The sequence below is a fragment of the Coloeus monedula genome, assembly GCF_965178545.1.
Source record: "Coloeus monedula genome assembly, chromosome: 9".
NCBI lineage: Eukaryota > Metazoa > Chordata > Aves > Passeriformes > Corvidae > Coloeus > Coloeus monedula.
Window position 1 is genome coordinate 32066108 of NC_138789.1, and position 17942 is coordinate 32084049.

A 17942-nucleotide genomic window follows, 5' to 3' on the forward strand; every position below is an offset into this window, starting at 1 on the left:
CCCGCCGTGCCCGATCCGCCGCGTCCGGGCTCACCACGGGCTCTGATCACGGTGGTCCGGCCGCACCGCCACGCATCCCTCGGAGGCCCCCGCCAGGTGCTCATTTTCTGTCGTGCCACCTGCGACAGACGACAGTAGTGCTGTCGTGCCTCTGTCGGTCACGGATAGGGAGATCCGCGGGGAGGGCGGGATGGGGGCTCGGCAGGATCCGCGCTGGTCCTGCTCGGAGCCGAACGCTCCGCTCCGCCCCGCCGCGACCCACGGGGCCGCCCGAACACTCGGCCGCTGGCGCCCCGACCTGCACCTCTGCGGACAGGGAGCAGAGCCCAAGGGGGAATCCTGCTGCGTGGGGGGGGACGAGGGGGGCCAGAGCGCGGCGGCGAGGTGCGGTTACCGGACGCTCTGTGGGCCAGCAGCCCGTCGCCTGCGGGGCGGGTGGTCGGGCCGAGTCGGGGGCAAGCACACCCCGGCCCCTCGGGGGAGACGACAGAAAACCGGCTCCGGGCCAGCATAGGTGTTGGCCGGGGCTGGGCCGGGGCTCCCAGGGGCCGGCTTTGTCCGTGTTTCTTGCCGCCGCTCGGGGCTCTGGACGCCGGGCCGGGCGTCGGTCGCGCTGCGCCGAGCCACGTCACGGCCACCGCAAACCCCAAAGCCCTTTTGCCTCGCTGAGGCAGCGGTGTCAGGAACACCGCGACTGAATGTCAGCGAGATTCTACGCGGGGTTAGATTGGTTGAAACCGCTGGACAAACGAGTGATTGACGGGACGTCCCGGCTTTACCGGGGCTCAGTACAGTTACGGTTCCGCAAGATCGGGGCACGGGATTTGAAACAACGTTCATGTTTTTTAGAGGGAGAACAATAGAGGGCTTCTCCTTTCACACAGCTCCTCAAAAGCAGAATTCTCTTTTATCAAATCCATCATGTTTGTAAACGTAGGGGCAATTGTCTCAGATCACTTTACCGAGGCTCAACAACACGTCCTGCATCCATGGTGAGGCAAGGCTGAACCACAGAGGTGAGGGGAAAGATGGAAACTAAACGACAACTTTAATTAAAAGCAGCTGGCTGGTTAAATACGTGCCAAGAAGCAGACACCCGGTTATTTACCTCATCTGCGAAGGACAAGATGCTGCTTTATTCTCCTCTAATGTCCCGAGAGCACCATCAGTGTTTGGTGTGAGGGAACTCTGCGGACAAGATTTGTGGTCGTGGAGAAAGGGTGCCTGTAAGCCACAGCCTCTCCGCGGAGAGACGCCGGCTGGTTCTGCAGGTAGTGAGGGGCAGCCAACCTCCGCACCCTCTGCTCGCGGCGCCACCGGGACACGGGTGTTAATCAGCAGCACCTGTGGGAGCTCAGAGACGGAGGAACGCTTTCGCAGCTCAGGTCCTTCTATTTTAGCTAAATGAGAAAGGTCTTATTGCTAGATTTCGGAGGTGCAAGCAAGAGGCGAGGTAGTGAGACGGGTGTAGGAGCTGTGAGTTTGAGCTATAGGAATTCGCTTGGGCTTTGGGATTCAAGAGCGTGGGAAAATCGCTCCTGTCACACGGACTCTTGTTTTCCTTCATGTTTGTTTTCTTCGCTTACAGGGAGATGTAACTGGAACTTGTGCTTAGACTGGGGTAGCGGGGGGGAAGCTGTGGCAAAAGATAAAGACAAGTGAGGGGGTTCGGGGGGAGGTGGGGGGTTGTTGCTGGGTTTTTTGTTGTTGTTGATGTTGGGGGGGGGGGTTCCCTCCCTCCTCCCCTCACTAAACCCGCACGGGCTCGCTGGTGGAGATAACGGCCCCGCCGCGCTGGAAGGCGGGTTCTGTGCAGGAGGTGAGGCCAGCGGGGCAGGTCCACCCACTTGAAAACAAAACTTTTTTCCTGCAGGCGCTGAGAGCAGAGACCGGCGCGGGGTCCCCGGAGCCGGCTCGCCGCCCGCCGGGGGCTGGTATGCTGTAGGGTAGGGCCATGTATTGGAAGAGTGACCCGATGTTCGTCTGCAGGCTGGAGGACAAGGACTTGCCCGCCCTCGGCGGCCCCGCGGAGAAGGTGCGCGGGCGGGGGGATGGCGTGGCTCGGGCGCCGGGTGCGGCTCGGTGGGTCTGGTGGTACCGGGCGTAGCGCTCCCGCTGGCTCCCGCGGACACCGCGACTGCCGCCAGAGTCCCGGCGAGACCCACAGGTGTCGGTGGGCCAGACCGGGCCGGCGCGGGGCTCCTGGGGGGCGGTCGGGCGCTGACCGCGGTCTCCCTGCCCTCTCGCAGGCCAGCCCCCCAGCAGCTGACGAGGACTCCTGCTCTTCCTCCGCTGCGCTGTCGCCCTCCTCATCGCCGCGGTCCATGGCCTCAGGCTCGGGCTGCGTCGCCGGCAAGTGCGTGTGCAGCAGCTGCGGCCTGGAGATCGTGGACAAGTACCTGCTCAAGGTAAGGGTGCCCGACCTGGAGCCCCCTTCTTCTGGCGACTCTCCCTACCTTCGGCGTCGGAGGGCGGCCCGCTTAGGGAGAGCCTGCCCGAGCCACCGGCAGTGCCCGGAGAGCCTCGGGGAACCGAGCCCGCCGACAGCCCTCCGGGTCGCCGCATCGCTACGGCTCAGCCCTCCCCTCCCCGGACGACGCGGAGCTGCCGCGGACACGGGAGTGCGGAGTCCCAGCGCGCTTGTTCGCGGTGTTCGGGCCAGAGAGGGAACCCTAGCTGCTGTCGGTGTTTCGGGTGACGCTACTGGCGCCGCGCTGCGTGTTCCTGACACGCTGGGAGAAGCGGGGAAAGAAATGGGAACGGGCGGTCCCGACCGCGGTGACTCCCGCGCGCTCTCGGTCAGACGGCGGCGCGACCTGCATTATACTGAAGTAGGTCTGGGGGGAAGGTTGTGAATCTCAAAGCCAAAAGTGCCTCTTTAGAAATGTGGAAATAAATTACTCCTGCAAAAGGTGGTCAACTAATATATTTGAAGGAAACGAGCTGCGTGCGTGCGGAGCAGCTTTCTTGTCTTAGCAATCAGGACCGAGCAAGATAATGTAAAAACAAACACAACTAAGTAGCTTTAAACATGAAATGTTACTGCAGGGGGGAAAGGAGGGAGTTTATTCGCCTTTTTCATTATAGCCGTTAAAATTATTCTCGGTCAGACTTTTGCCGTCTTTCCTCTCATAAGTGAGAGTAACAATTATGGCAGAAGTCGGTTGATTCCACCACCCTTAAACAAAATTGTTGTATACTTGCGAAGGATGGTGGGTGACACCCCTGGAAGCATATCTGTGGTGTTATTAGATCGTCCACTTAGGTCTTGGTTGAGGTGGAGAGGTCCAAGGAAAATGTCTGCGGGGGCTAGTGTTCACTTAAAATGGGGTCGGTGCAGGAGCTGCCACGGATCCCTGGTCCGTGTGACCCCGTCCCCCTTGCAGTAGCCTAGGCTGGCACAGAACTGGCGGGTGGACAAAGAACAGAGCTGACTTGAACTCTGTTTCAATTCTCTGAACTCTCGTGACGTTTTGGCAGCTCATTTATCGTTTACTGATCACTGCTGTCTCCTGTCTGAACAACCAGGATAACGGGACTCGGAGCAAAAGACCTCTAAATTATTTAGCCTTGAGTTTAAATTAGCTGTTACTGCTTCTTGTGTAGGCAGAGAGGAATCGATGCTGGTATGCTACTGTCCAGCAGCAGCAGAGCTTCCAACTTTCAGCCCTGTCAACCGACAAGTAGGAATATGGACAAATGACATCAAATGGACTATTATGGAAGCTGCTGGTGTCCCGCTCTTTGGAAGAACGTTGGTTTCTGAAGAAGAGGAAGTGGGCTCTGAGCGGCTGGGATGTCAGCTCACGTTGTGCAGAGCTGCGTGGGCTTCTCTTGCCTGTGCCGGGGCTTGGTGTGGACCTGGGGAGGCCCAGGGAGTCTTGGCACGGCAGGACTGGTTGCGGGGCAGGCTCAGTCTGGCTCAGCGCTGCCCCTCTGCTCTGTGGCTCTTCTGAGAGATGGCTGGGAGGGTGAGTTTGGTAACAGCTATCAACTGCAATCAACAGTTTCATATATTGTGGTGTAAACTTGTCAGCATATGGGAAGGTAGCTGCCAACAAGGATGAGGGTTAGGAAAGCACTGGGCAAACTGCAGTATTACAGCCTGAAGAATGACTGAAACGGGTGATTCCAGCGTGAGTGTTGGGGTCCATGCCTTGCTTTCACTGTGGTTTGTTTGGCTATGCTCTGATGAAAGGCATATCCTGGATTACCTCAAATCTGCTTTGCCTTAGGTAATATATCGGCTGTTTGGTATGAGATGAGAAATTGGCTCAGTGGAAAAAAAAAATAAATCTAAACTTAATCATTATTTGGTTTACAAAATTCCTCCTCTACAGCATGGGATTATCCAGGGGATCATTACTTAATTTTTGTGGTCACTGGGAGTCTTGGATTGTCAAACGGTTTACTTAGGTGATGCGCAATGTCTGCACAATTAAGAGCTCATTTTATAGGAAAGCAAAAATTAAAATAATTGCTCTCATTTTATTTATTTTGTATGCCCCAAAATGACATGTAAGTTTTCAAAAGTGCTGATTTCTGCTGAGTTCCATGACTACATTTAGTTTTGCTATGGACATTTGAAAGAAATATCGAATTTGCTATTAAAACACCTGCTGCTGTTTTGAAACTCAGATGCCATTCACTAATTTTGCTTTAACAGAAACGTGGCAAATGGAGGCGTGATTAATGGCGCATTTCTATTTGACAGACTTTTTTTTCCGCCTTCAATACTCATGTTTTAAAATTTTAAATAACTTTGCAATGTTTGGGGTTTTTTTAGGCAGGAATTTATGCAGACTAGGGAAAAGACGTGTAAGTTACCTACCTTCCCAAGGTCACATAAGGCCAAAACTTGCTCTTTAACGCTGTGAGAACAGAACTGGACACAAGTATCTGCATGGAACTTGTATCTCTTGCTTCTTCTTCTACTGCTTTTAATTACAAACCCATGAAAGCTTATTCTGAAGACATGCATCAAATTAGTTAACCTTCAATATGCATGCAGTTCTAAAACATTTTGCACTCAAGATAACTTTTTCTGTGAATCAGGATGCATAAAACTTTTGGCCTGGTCTGGAATAAAACAGGGTTTGTAAATATAAAATGTAATATTGGTAGTACAAGCACTGAGGGGTATTTTTTGTTGGGTTTTTGCAGGTAAATGACCTCTGCTGGCATGTGCGCTGCCTCTCATGCAGCGTTTGCAGAACGTCCCTGGGAAGGCACACCAGCTGCTACATCAAAGATAAAGATATATTCTGCAAACTTGATTATTTCAGGTATATTAACCAGGAATATAATTTATCAGATAACTTGTTATACTTGCTTGTTACTTTTCACTTCAGCCACAACTGAAATTCACTTGACTGTCTTTCTTTTTCATTTGCTAGGTTTATTTTCAGCAGTTTAAAGTTTTTCTTGAGGAGGGACTTGGGGAACCCTAAGTCTGTGTAATGTGACTGCCTGCTAAGTCTCCCCTCTGCCCTTCCCCTGTTTTGCATAGCTGCTGTATTTATACCATCACTGACTTGTGTATGCACCGAGGGAGAAAAAAGTCAGAGTCCCTGACACAGTATTGTTGTAAAGCTATTGTATGTGCAAAGAATCATCCTTGGGTAATGCTGGCTTAAAATGCAATGCAAATTGAGATGATCTGTTTGGAGTAGCGCTTCACTGGTGTGGGGCTTAAGGCATCACAAGGAGCTGCAAAATCAACCCAGAATAAACCCCATGTTGTTTAAAAGAAGGTTTCAACAGTTATACTTTTCTGTGATCAATTTGATTTAGAATGTAATTTTTCAAGATGACAGGCTAATCTTGCAAGAAAGAATACTATTTGTTTTGGCAATGTGGTACTCAGGATGCAAAGCCTTTGATCCAGAAAGCAGCAAAAATTGTTGCTGTTAATTTTGATGTGATTGCTAATACTTTTCTAGTTTGATTGCTAGACCAAACTTTCTGGGCTTCTCAGCTGTGCAGCGAATAGATTGCATCCAACTAGTCAAGTCTGATGCAGAGTGGGAGGAGGCAAGCTGAGTGCTGTAAACTTCTGGAAAAACGAAATCTTGTGTGACTTGAAAAAAATTAGGGTCTGCAAAGATTTTCAGGACAAATTCTTATCTAAATAATCAACATATTTTGGTGGCTAGTCTCCTCTTCAAAGAGAATCTTTCTACTGTAATAATGTAAATACTTGCAGATTTTTTAGTTTATTTAAAAATCATAATGTGATGCAAATTGAGGAAATAACTATGAAGATACAGGTTTCCCCCCCTTCCGCTGAAGATGCTGAAAGATTAGTGAAGGGAAATGTAGCTAAATATAATAGTTCAGACTACCACTAGAGTAATGTGAAACGCATTTGAATAATTGGAAGAATTTTGAACAGCCTGCTGTTTCCATCTTTCAGCTTTTAAGAGTAAGTATCTTTATAAAAGGAATGATGAGGAGCTATGAATTCATGTAGCAGTTAAAATGCTTCCGTTTTGCCCTTTGCGTTATGAAAATACTAACCTCTGTATTCCAGTAGTGTCTTGCCTTAAGCTATCAGACACAAACTTGCTGACACTTTTTGCGATGCAAACGCAGTCATGCCGTGGGTCTCTGCTGCGCTGCCACAACACGGTCACCTCTAATCCTGCCGGAGCTTGGCTTTGCCCGAGCCGGTGTCTAACTTCGCCTCCGGGTTGCCGTTCTCATTGCAGGCGGTACGGCACTCGCTGCTCCCGCTGCGGGCGGCACATCCATTCCACCGACTGGGTCCGGCGGGCGAAAGGGAACGTGTACCACTTGGCGTGCTTTGCATGCTTCTCCTGCAAAAGACAGCTCTCAACTGGAGAGGAGTTCGCTTTGGTTGAGGAGAAAGTCCTTTGTAGAGTACATTACGACTGCATGTTGGATAATCTGAAAAGAGAAGTTGAAAATGGTAACATACTGCTTTTGTTAAGAACTATGTTTGTGGTTCAGATTTAATTAAATTGTTGGGGTTTACTTCATTTTCCTTACTGAGAGATAATTGACTGATTTTACTAAGACTGGAAGCACAGGTTCTTGAATCAAAATAATGTGAAATTATTTCATGTTTTGGGGGCAGTTTTGGTGTGGTTTTTTGTTTGGTTTGTTTTTTGGTGTTTTTTTTTTTTTTTTTTTTTTTGTTGTTGCTGTTGTTGGGGTTTTTTGTTGTTTTTGTTTTGGTTTTAGTCTGTATAACTTGTTTTGTATCCTAAGGAAAAGAAAGCAATAGCATATATTGTTGATGAAATATCATGCTAGATTTATTTCTTTCCTCACTTACAAGGGAGTTGTTTAGGGCATAATGTGTTATGGTGCTGGATCAATTTAACTTTGAATAGAATATGGCTTTTATAAGCTGAAATTCCGCTGACCCAGTGCTGTTGGTTATTGTTGGAGAGCAATCTGACTTACAACATCATTGTGAATGTTTAAAAGGCAGCGTTGTTTTCTTTTTAATGTTTCAGGTAATGGCATTAGTGTGGAAGGAGCATTACTAACAGAACAAGATGTTAATCATCCAAAACCAGCAAAAAGAGCTCGGACCAGCTTCACAGCAGATCAGCTCCAGGTAGAGACAGTGCTACAACCTTGTGTAGCTCAGGTTTATGCAGAATATGGGTGCTGAACCAATAGAAAATTTTAAGCATATGGGGAAAAGAAAAGCTTGAGTGGTTTAAACTATTTAATAAACTATCAAGACACAGCATGTTTCTGGAATTGTTTGTTAGTTTCAGCAGTTTAATATGAAATAGTACTCTTCAAGCTCTTTATTTCCCTGGGGGCAGATGGTAATTCTGCAGAGTGGAAACAAAAAGGTGGTTCTATTTTGATTGCTTGATGAAATCTATTTAATCAGCCATCTATATCACTAAACATATTAAAGACAAAATATTTTTCAGATTATGTAATGTGAAAAGTTGTACTAAAGATGGGTACTGTATGTGATTTGAAGACATTAATAGGATGGAAGTTGGAATTGTTGTAATGCCTGCATCTCCCCTGCTGTCTAGGCTTCTTGTCCTTTTGTTGCCTTGACAAGAGTTAACTCCTATTCAGATAGTCCAGAGCTATTTCAAACCATTTAAGTTAGCTTTTTAGGGAAAAACATTAGGATAGGGCCAGCTTCCAACGAAAGAGGTGATGGTGAGACAAGATTTAGAGGCTTTAACCTGCAGTGAGAAGGAAGCTGTGACTTTCTACCTAATCCTAGCTGCACATCCTTGCCTTTGGTTTAACAGGTCTTTGCATTTCTGGTCACAGCATGAGTTCTGTTTCGTTGGCCTGTCCTCTCATTCATGGTGAAAGCAGTTGAGAAACTCATGTTGAGGTGTAATAACGTATGAGGTGTTAAAGTGGTGCTATATAAAAGGGCATGGGGTCATTCAAAGCTTGGGTTCCTATTATAGTCATGACTGGAGACAGAAGGTGCTGTTAACACAAAACAAGCATGTTAGCAATAATCCAGCCAGGTGCAGAAGGGCAAGGGCTCTGAACATTGAGCTTGAACTTCTGCAAAAGGGAAGTTTTTTCCCCAGCAGTAGCTGAGGAAGGGAGGTGGGACCAGCCAATAGGATGGGAACTGTATTCAGGGCTTCTTCCCGGCTCCTGTCATTGAAACTTCCCTGTTCCCTTCTTCTCCTGTTTAAAGTAGACTGTAACATACTTCAGCAGGTGTTTGAGATCTTATGGCCTCTTGTTATTTAATGATACTTTCTATCTGCTTGTTGCACCTCTATACCTATCCTTGAGGCTGCTGTAAGACTTTACTTCCAACAAGAGAAACATTGTAGGGATAAGTGGACTGTCAGAGTGGCAGCATGCAATTATGCGCTGCACAAAGTACTTGTACAAAAGAATGTCCACATTTTTTTGATGTTTTAGTTCTGTAGCACCTTCCAGGACCTAAAGGGGGCTCCCAGTCATCTGGAGAGGCAGTTTGGACAAGGGCCTGGAGTGACAGGACAAGGGGGAATGGCTTCCCACTGACAGAGGACAGGATTAGATGGGATATTGAGAAGACATTCTTCCCTTTGAGGCCAGTGAGGCCCTGGCACACTTCCCAGGCAAGCTGTGGGTGCCCCATCCCTGGAAATGTCCAAAGTCAGGTTGAATGGAGCTTGGAGCCACCTGGTCTAGTAGAAGGTGTCCCTGCTCATGGCATAGGGTTGGAACAAGGTGAGCTTTCAAGGGCCCTTCCAACCCAAACCACTCTGTGATTCTATGAAAAATCACAAAAGTAAATAGTTTCTGAATGTGGAATGAATAGTAGTCTGAATCTTGAAAGATGAAGCCAGGCAAAATTTGCTGGGTCAAAAATCCAAAAATGAGAAACTAATGGTGTGAAATTGCTGAAGATACCCTGCAGAAATTCACGAAACCTTACTTTCATAAACAGGGCAAATCCTTGAAGCATTTGAAAGTCTTCAGGATGCAGGCCAAATTGACATCTACTTCCTCAAAAAAAAAAGGTGTAATTTATATCCTCATGACAAGTGTTGACTTCAATTTTCTGTAAAAAGATGAGTAACCAAACCATCGAAAAGGACAGCCAAGGTGAAGCCTCTGTTTCTTGGGTTGGTTAAAGGCAAAGTTGGTTAAAGTCTTCCTAGTTCCTGCATCCTCCATGGAGATGAAAAGAAGATCAATTACTCCATATAACACTGACAAGTTCAGAGTGGTGGATTATGGCTCATGCCTTCCTTATGTTGTGGTCTGCTGCTATAGCTGTTTATTGAGCATATTTGAGTTGCTTTGCAGTGAATTTTCTCCTACAGTTCTTTTAAAGCAATCTTAAAGAGCACCTCTTCCAGTTTTCACTACTGCCGAGTAGAATCCATTTTTTTCATTCCTGGTAAATGTCACAGCTCAGTTAAGCATAGCAGGGGGCTTGTGCTTTGGCTTTGGGGGATTTAAAACAATTTTTTTAAATGTATTGGGGACTCTCTAGATACTAGTGATTACAAAAAAACCCAGTTTCCTGAAGAGAGACAAGGAGTAGTACCATAGTCTGAGAAGACTGACAAATGTGGCTTTCAACACAAATGCTTCTGCAATCTCATATCTTGCTTTTTCAGGTTATGCAAGCACAGTTTGCTCAGGACAACAATCCAGATGCACAAACGCTTCAGAAACTGGCAGAAAGAACAGGCTTGAGCAGGCGTGTTATACAGGTAACAGTGTGATGTTACTTGACTCACAAAGTCTGGTACTCATCCATTGGAAATGCTCAATCACAATTTTCTCTGAGGTTATTCTAACATGGAAAAAGATTTAATCTGTTTTAACTTCAGACAAAAGGAATGTTCAGGAATAGGTCTAGAACGAGCATGGTAATTTGGAAAACTTGCTGTATTCCTCTTGCACTTTGTGTGGGGGATTAAGTCTTCTAAGAAGAAACTTCTCAGCCTAAATAGTATAGAAATTGGCACTATGCCAATTATTCCAAATATGTATTTCTGTCTGTAGTAGTCTGTTCTTAAGACCTGCATCTTTTTGAAAGTGTCTTGTGGTATGACACATTAGGAGCAAGTGAATATCTAGTCATTTGTTCTAGAGAGCAGAGTTCAAATAAATGCCCATGTCACCCAGAAATGAAACACAAACTTGCAATCTTTGCTTGAAGATGTCTCTCAGAAAACATATGAATGCTTTTTTTATATGTAAATGTGATTTTAAAAATATAATATAAATTATATGTTAATATAAATAAATTCTGAGTTGCCTTGGCTCATTCTAACCTGGAAGACTGACAGAGTGTTTCTATAGAAATGAGGTATTTCACTGCTGGAATCAATCCTTAAAAAAAAAAAAAAAAAAAAAAATCTTGCCTGCTTTTCCATGTGAAAAGGCAAGTGGGTATCCTATGAAAAACATAGCTTTGCTGTCAGTAGGGATCAGGCAGGGAGAAGACTGTGTCTGGGATGTGGTGAGGGGTGCATTCCAAGCAGAGCAGGGCTGCCGGTGATGTTGCTTGGCCTGGGGGGCCACCGGCCCCGGGAGATGCCTAGCCCCTTGCTGTGCCTGTCCCTGTCCTTGGTGGGCTGCTGGGTACTGAAAAAGTGTTCCTGACTTGACCACACTTGTAGGCTTAGAATGGATATTTCTCCATTTGGACTGTCAGCACTGTGTCAAAGGCCCAATTAACTATGTGAACTCAGCTTAAGATAAACTCCAAGGTTGTTGTTGTTGTGCTAATATTGAATGCAATCTATCAATGTGATGATGTTTCCCTCCTTTTCAGGTGTGGTTTCAGAATTGCAGAGCACGCCATAAGAAACATGTAAGTCCTAATCATTCATCTACTGCTCCTGTCACAGCAGTTCAGTCCTCCAGGTTGTCTCCACCCATGTTAGAAGAAATGGCATATTCTGCCTATGTACCCCAGGATGGGACTATGCTCACTGCTCTGCACAGCTATGTGGATGGTAGGTATAACAGCTTTGCTGGTTTTGTCCGAGTAAAATCATTATCAGCTGTAGCAAGAACAGTTTACCAAGTACTGATTAAAGAAACCTAATGGATTTATAATTTCTAGTAGTCTCTATAGGATATATTAATACTGTACTTGCTATCTACACCTCATTAAGAAAGCAATAGCCCTTCACTGTAATAGCATGGCTGAAGATCTGAGTATGAAGACAACCATTTGTGCTTCTTCCAGACTATTAAAACAAGAATAAGAAATTAAGTACTTATTTAAACATCTACTTCACATATTTTAATAATACATAATCTAATGAAAACTGTTTGCCACCTGCTCCCTGGCTTTTATCCCATGGGCTGTGTGAGTATGCTCAATACAGCAAATTCTCTGAGAGCTTCAGCTTCCCTCACAGTAACACACAATGGGAGAGAGGGGGAGAGCGTGGTGGTCAAAGATTTTTTCAGTCATTGTTTGTCTTATGAACCAGCAAGTCAACAACTTTGTCTCCTATTTGTGATTAGGAGGAACTGTGAAGGTTTTGGGAGAACCAGGCTGAGCCGCATGTGTGGCCTGAGCTTGTTTTCCTCCAGAGCAGTGGTGTTAAGGTGGGCTGTGGGTGGAGGAGTGGAGATGCTGGGCTAGGAAGAACAGAACATGCTGCAGCGTTGGGACAGTGAACTGTCATTATGCAGTGGGATTTACTGATTTATAATCTTTTGCTACTTTCAATGAAGTTGACTGGTAAATGTTTCTGTTTTTGTAGCTCATTCACCTACAGCTCTTGGACTTCAGTCTTTGCTACCCCATTCAATGACACAACTGCCACTAAGTCACACCTAATTCCTTTTCATTAGAGATCTAAACTATTAAAGATGTAACCTTAAGTCATAGTGTATTGAAAATATCATTGGAAAGATACTAATGTTAACTTTTTATTTAACACCCAAAGCATTTTCAAGATAACTTTTGCTGCCCAGGTATGTATGTCTATTTAGCCTTTTATGGATTCTGCATAAGTAACTATTACATTGTTTACAAGCCTTATTAAACACCTTTTTGTATTGTCTGGAAATAGTCCATGCTAGTTATGTGTGTGTGTTAATTTATTTGTCATCAAAAGAGCACTTTGCCTAGAAGAAAGGACTGACAATTGTGCAAAATGTTTACAATTCTTTGTGAAATTGTAGTTTATCATTAGTTTGTATCTGTAAGTTATTGCTAAAAGTATTACCTGTATTTGAGTTGTATACAGCCTATATGTTAAAGCTTATTTCTGTGAGTTTACAAAAATAAATTTTGGTTGCAAATATTTTCAAAAAGAACTGAATAAAGTTTCTGCTGTAGCATGCCAAGCAAAAATGTTGCTGTGTCTATGGCTGAACTGTGATCGTTTGTCAAGTGCTTAACTTGAATCTTCAATTTTTAAGAGAAGGTCCCTGATATACTGAGAAACATTACACTGAAGTCCTTCAGGAGGGCTGATACCCATTTCAATTGATAGTAAAACTCATTTCATGGACTTAGATGGGTCTTGAAACACTCCAAATATGTGCTATACAAGTGGGTACATGCAAAGCAGTGCTGCTCCTGAGGGTGCACACCTGGAGGGGAGGGAAATTGGGGATGTGTAGGACAGATTTTAAACTGTGACTTGCCAAGTGGAGAACCTAAAGTCACATCTGCTTTAATATTTTGAATCTTTCTTATTTCAGCTTTTGTTTTCTTCTGTGTTTTTATCTCATGATTTTGTTAAGCAGAGTGATAAATAAGGTGCAATATTTAAACAGCCTGCTTTTTAAAAGTAAAACCTAGTTTGGCATTTTAACTGACCTATATCAAACTGCATATAAACAATGAGTGGAATTCAATCAAATGCACTACAGTCTACTGTGTTTAGAGTGGTTAATGTGCTAAGATTTACTCATAGAGCATGTTTTGATACACTGATTCGATGAACAAAGGTTACTATAAATTCAACTGATTTTTGTCTTCACAGACTAGTTTCCTGCAATGATTTAAGATAGATCTCCTCTGCTCAAATAAATTTTATTTGCATCAGAAGAAAACCATACTTTGGAAGGAGTGTGTGTGTCCACATCCCTTTTTTTTTCTCTCCCAACTATGCATTAGTGTCTACTCTGTGAAATTCCTTAATGGTACTGGTCAAACCATTTCCATTTGGAAAAGGTAGTGTTCTCCGTTGATGACTTTTGCAAGCAGAACTTTGATGGCAAGCTCTGAATTAATATAAGTTCCGTAAGTTAAATGCTGGCACTGTTTTAAGTGCTGCTCATAGATGTCTGAATTGCAAAAGCAATCTCCTTGCACTGGCACAGTGGTTTGTCAAGGCTTTTATTATCATCCTGCCTTTTTGTTTTTTCTTCACAAAACACTCAAGATGGGGGCTGTAGTGGAATTTGACTGACTTTACATTTTATTTGAGCGTACATAACTTCTAAGTGAAATGCCCTGGGTAGAATACTGAATTCCAGATGCTGTTATCAGTACCTAAGGTAGCTCCATATATCTGCATGCTACCAAACTGCATGTGTAACAGCAGACAAACTAGTTTTTGTTAATTTGTCTGATATGCTGAAGTTTTACCAGTTAAATGCTAAATAATGTTAATGTAGATGTTAACATAACTTGGTAATTTAAAATGTAACTTGTCTTGCACTGAGTCCCTTTAAGGAAAAGTACTTATTCGCTCGAATTTGAAGAACTGAGTAGCTTCAGGTTGCCTGAAACAAAAGCAAGTTTAAGCTTATTTATGCAACACCTTTTTCTGTTCAGCTCCAAAGTCAGAACAGGATTAAAGTACATGGGGAGCAATTTTCCTATTTCCCTATGCAAATAGGAAGCAGAAGGATTCATCTTTTGTCACTGTTGAGTGCATGAGCAGATGTTTGTGAGCGTGGCTGAAAAAATGCAGAGTTGAAAATTGGAAACTCCAGCAGAGAATCTGGGCTTTGAGTCTTCCTTTGCCAGTGCCAGAGCTGTCTGCAGCTGGTGTGTTGGGCTGACAGAGCCTATGGAAAACTGAGGATAGTTTTAGTCAGCTGGGCTCAACTGAAGCTGCTGCTGTAGCTTGACTTTGAATGCTTTTTTGACAAGACTCAATGTTTGTCTTTCTCTCCTGGTTGTGCACTGGCTTCATTTGTGACTTCACTGCTGAGCTCTTCAGCCCTGTAGCCATCTGCCTCCTGCTGTAAAAAAGAGTAGCTCAGATACTGTTGTGATGAGCAATTCATGGGCTCTCTTTGCAGAAGGAGAGTGCAGCTATAGCAGGAACATGTATGCTGAGTCCACACCTTTTAGATGGCATAGATTCAATTTAGAATTGCAAATTTGTATTAAATTTATGTATGAAATAATCTGCTCTTAACATCTCACACAACCTATCTTGAACAGAGAGCAACATAGAACTTTGCTGTGTGAATGCTTTCACAGGGAATTGTATTTGCAATATATTTGCTCTGATCCCAAAGCATTTAGCCTACAAGGTAGGACTTGCTAATAGTTTCAATGTGACATACATGAAGATACCTAAAATGGAACTAATGGTTCCCGACTTTCACACCTTTTCCCTTTCCTTCCCTAACCTGTCCAACTAAGGCAATTTTCATGTATTACTTTCTGTTGGCTAAGTAAACTGCAAAGTAAAATTTAAAATTTATTATACTTAACCTGATAAGAGGAGGGAGAAATATGGAAGAAAAATATCCTCCTGGTACAAACTTCCCAGAATCTCTAAGGGATATCTCATTATTAGAAGTTGGTAGTATTTTAGGTTGCAGAGTAACAAAATGGTCTACTGCTAGGGTATATTTGAAGGTCTTTCAGAAAGATTTCAAACTCTGCAATTAAATAAAATATTGGAATTTAGATGTTTTGAAATTCCAGCTATCCACTGGAACACTGGTTTGTGTTCATGTGAAAATAAATCTGAAAAGTACTTAGGTATTCCCTAATCTGCTTTTCACCCCAAAGCACACCAAAATATCTTAGTTTCTGCTGGTGGAGATATTTGTCTAATCTGCTCTAAAACATCTTCAGTAGCAGAAATTTTTCCAGATTCTCCAGGAAATCTGACACTTCCTTCAGAAAAAAAAAAAATTAGTCTTCTCCTGCTGCCCAAGCAAATCTGATTCATTGAGCTTTTCATACCAACTCATATTTTCTAAATGTCTGATTGTTTCTGTGCTGTTTTCTTTGACGTCTTGTAGCATGACCCTTGGGTTTAGCTGAGCTCTTACTGCTGCTTAGCTGAAGGATTAGGGCATATAAATGGCTCGTTGTTATGGGTTCTAGACTGGCAACTGATTTTCTTCTATTAGCAACTGCCCTCCACCTTCTGCTTGTGGCCAGCTGTTACCTTACCATTCTGATAAGATTACTGCAACTTACATAAGCAATTTCTATTTTACCATACTGAGTTTCACCCTTTTTCTTTTTTACTATTTCTCAAAGTTTTCAAAATCTTTTTGAATTCCAGTTCTGAACTCCCTCGTACTGCCTCTTTGGAGTGTGCCTCAGTGGAAAAGTGTTTTGACCCACTTTTTTTCCCAGTTTCTGTTTTCAGTAAGTTTCCAAATCTGCCCTTCAGTCAGAAGAGGCCCTTCTAAGCAGAGTACCTGAATTTATTCTCTGACCAGCTAGCAGCAGAGGAGTCTACTTTGACCTAAAAGGCAGAAGCTGCTTCAATATTTCTAGCTGCAGGAGTCTGTTGATGCAACCTGACATGGTTTTACTGTAACCAGTGGTCCAGCACTAGTGACTCTTCCCTAGTCCTGGACAGATGCCAGCAAAAATGCAGAATGACAGCCTTTAACCTCCAGACAACAGGTCTCTTGCAAAAGGGTTCCTCTGTAGTTTATTCGGCTTTTTTAATATCTTTGTCTAAATGTACCTCATGTTATTTTTACTATGCTTGCTGTTTATGACAAACCTGCTCTGAATATCTTCCTTCAGGAATACCAAGGGTTTGTTCTCCTATACACCAAGGCTGCACAGTCACAAACAGCTCCAAAGGAGCTGACAGTTCTGACAACTCTACCTTCACCAGCTGTGGGACACTCACTGCTCTGACTGCTCTGCTGCTGCAGAACAGAGCAGCTTGGATAAAGCAGGTAGCTTGACATGTTCTCCTAAGTAATAACAAAGCTAAAAGGCAGATAATTTTTTACTGCATTGCTGTGCTGCAGCACTCAGGTCTTTTAGTGCTGGAAAATTATTATGGTAACCTAGAATATATCATGATTTTAGAATTCAATTTATAGAATACAAATCCTAGCATTTTCAGAGTTAAAAATGCAAGCTTCCCTGACTGAAGATGTTCTTTAGTATTGTTGTTCCATAGCTTATACCTTAGTGTATCTAAGAAGAAGAGATTTCATCTTCTATACAGACAGGATAAAATGTAAGGCAAAAACAGCCTGATCATGTTGCTGGATACAACAGGAAGTTCCACATTGTTCTGCTGTTTCTTACATCAGTTAGAAATAACTGGTCTTGCCTTTCCTCTTCACTTGGATGTGCTTTTTTTCCTGTATCAATAGTTTACTAGTTCAGAGGGGAGCTCAAGAAGACATATATCTTTACTGTTTGAGAAAAATATTGAATATACCTCCTAAAACTTTGCTTAAAGCTTAAGGGCCTTGTTGCAAAACCACAGAAGTCCAAAATACTAGAGAAGGATTAACAAGAGGCAGTTAGCAGTCTTTCTGACATCAGGCTTATAACATCAGGACTTAATTTTTGGTGAAAGATGCTACAAAAATACCCATATAATTTCTAGGCACGTTACAAGTGTGGTTCTGTGTGTAAGGCCATCCAGAAATGCAGCACCTGCTCATCCCCAAGGACACAGCAAGGAGAGCTCATATTTGTTGGAAGTCCAGCCTGTTCATAAACTTCCAAATTTCTGTGAAGTAATAAAGGTGCTAGTCACAGAATCACAGAATAAGCTGAGTTGGAAAGGACCCTCAAGGATCATCGAGTCCAACACCCAGCCCTGCATGGCACCATCCCCAAGAGTCACATCATGTGCCCAAGAGTATTGTCCAAATGCTTCTTGAACTCTGTCAGGCTTGGTGCTGCCACCACTTCCCTGGGGAGTCCATTCCAGTGCCCAACCACCCTCTGGGAAGAACCTTTTTCTAATATCCAACCTAAACCTCCCCTAACACAACTTCAGGCCATTCCCTCAGGCCCTGGCACTGGGCACCAGAGAGAAGAGATATGGGTCTGTCCCTCCTCTTCCCCTCACAAGGAAGTTGTAGATGCAATGAAGTCTCCCCTCAGTCTCCCCTTCTCCAGCCTGACCAGGACAAGTGATCTCAGTGGCTCTTCACATGGCTTCCCCTCAAGGCCCTTCACCATCTTTGTTGCCCTTCTTTGGATGCTCTCTAAGAGCTTAATATCCTTCTCACATTGTGGTGACCAAAACTGCACACAATACTCCTGGTGAGGCCGAGCCGGTGCAGAGCAGAGCGGTACA

At 44.1% G+C, this 17942-nt stretch overlaps 1 protein-coding gene across 1 annotated transcript; it reads left to right on the forward strand.

Moving 5' to 3' along the window:
• Window positions 1-1954: 1954 nt before the first annotated feature.
• Window positions 1955-12283, forward strand: LHX8 (LIM homeobox 8; the record flags this gene model as incomplete). The annotated part of the gene is made up of 8 exons (XM_082286829.1): window positions 1955-2035; window positions 2250-2408; window positions 5164-5285; window positions 6711-6931; window positions 7485-7588; window positions 10095-10190; window positions 11261-11444; window positions 12207-12283. 8 exons carry the CDS (start codon window positions 1955-1957, stop codon window positions 12281-12283), a joined length of 1044 nt encoding a protein of 347 aa, XP_082142955.1.
• Between the last annotated feature and the right edge of the window lie 5659 nt (window positions 12284-17942).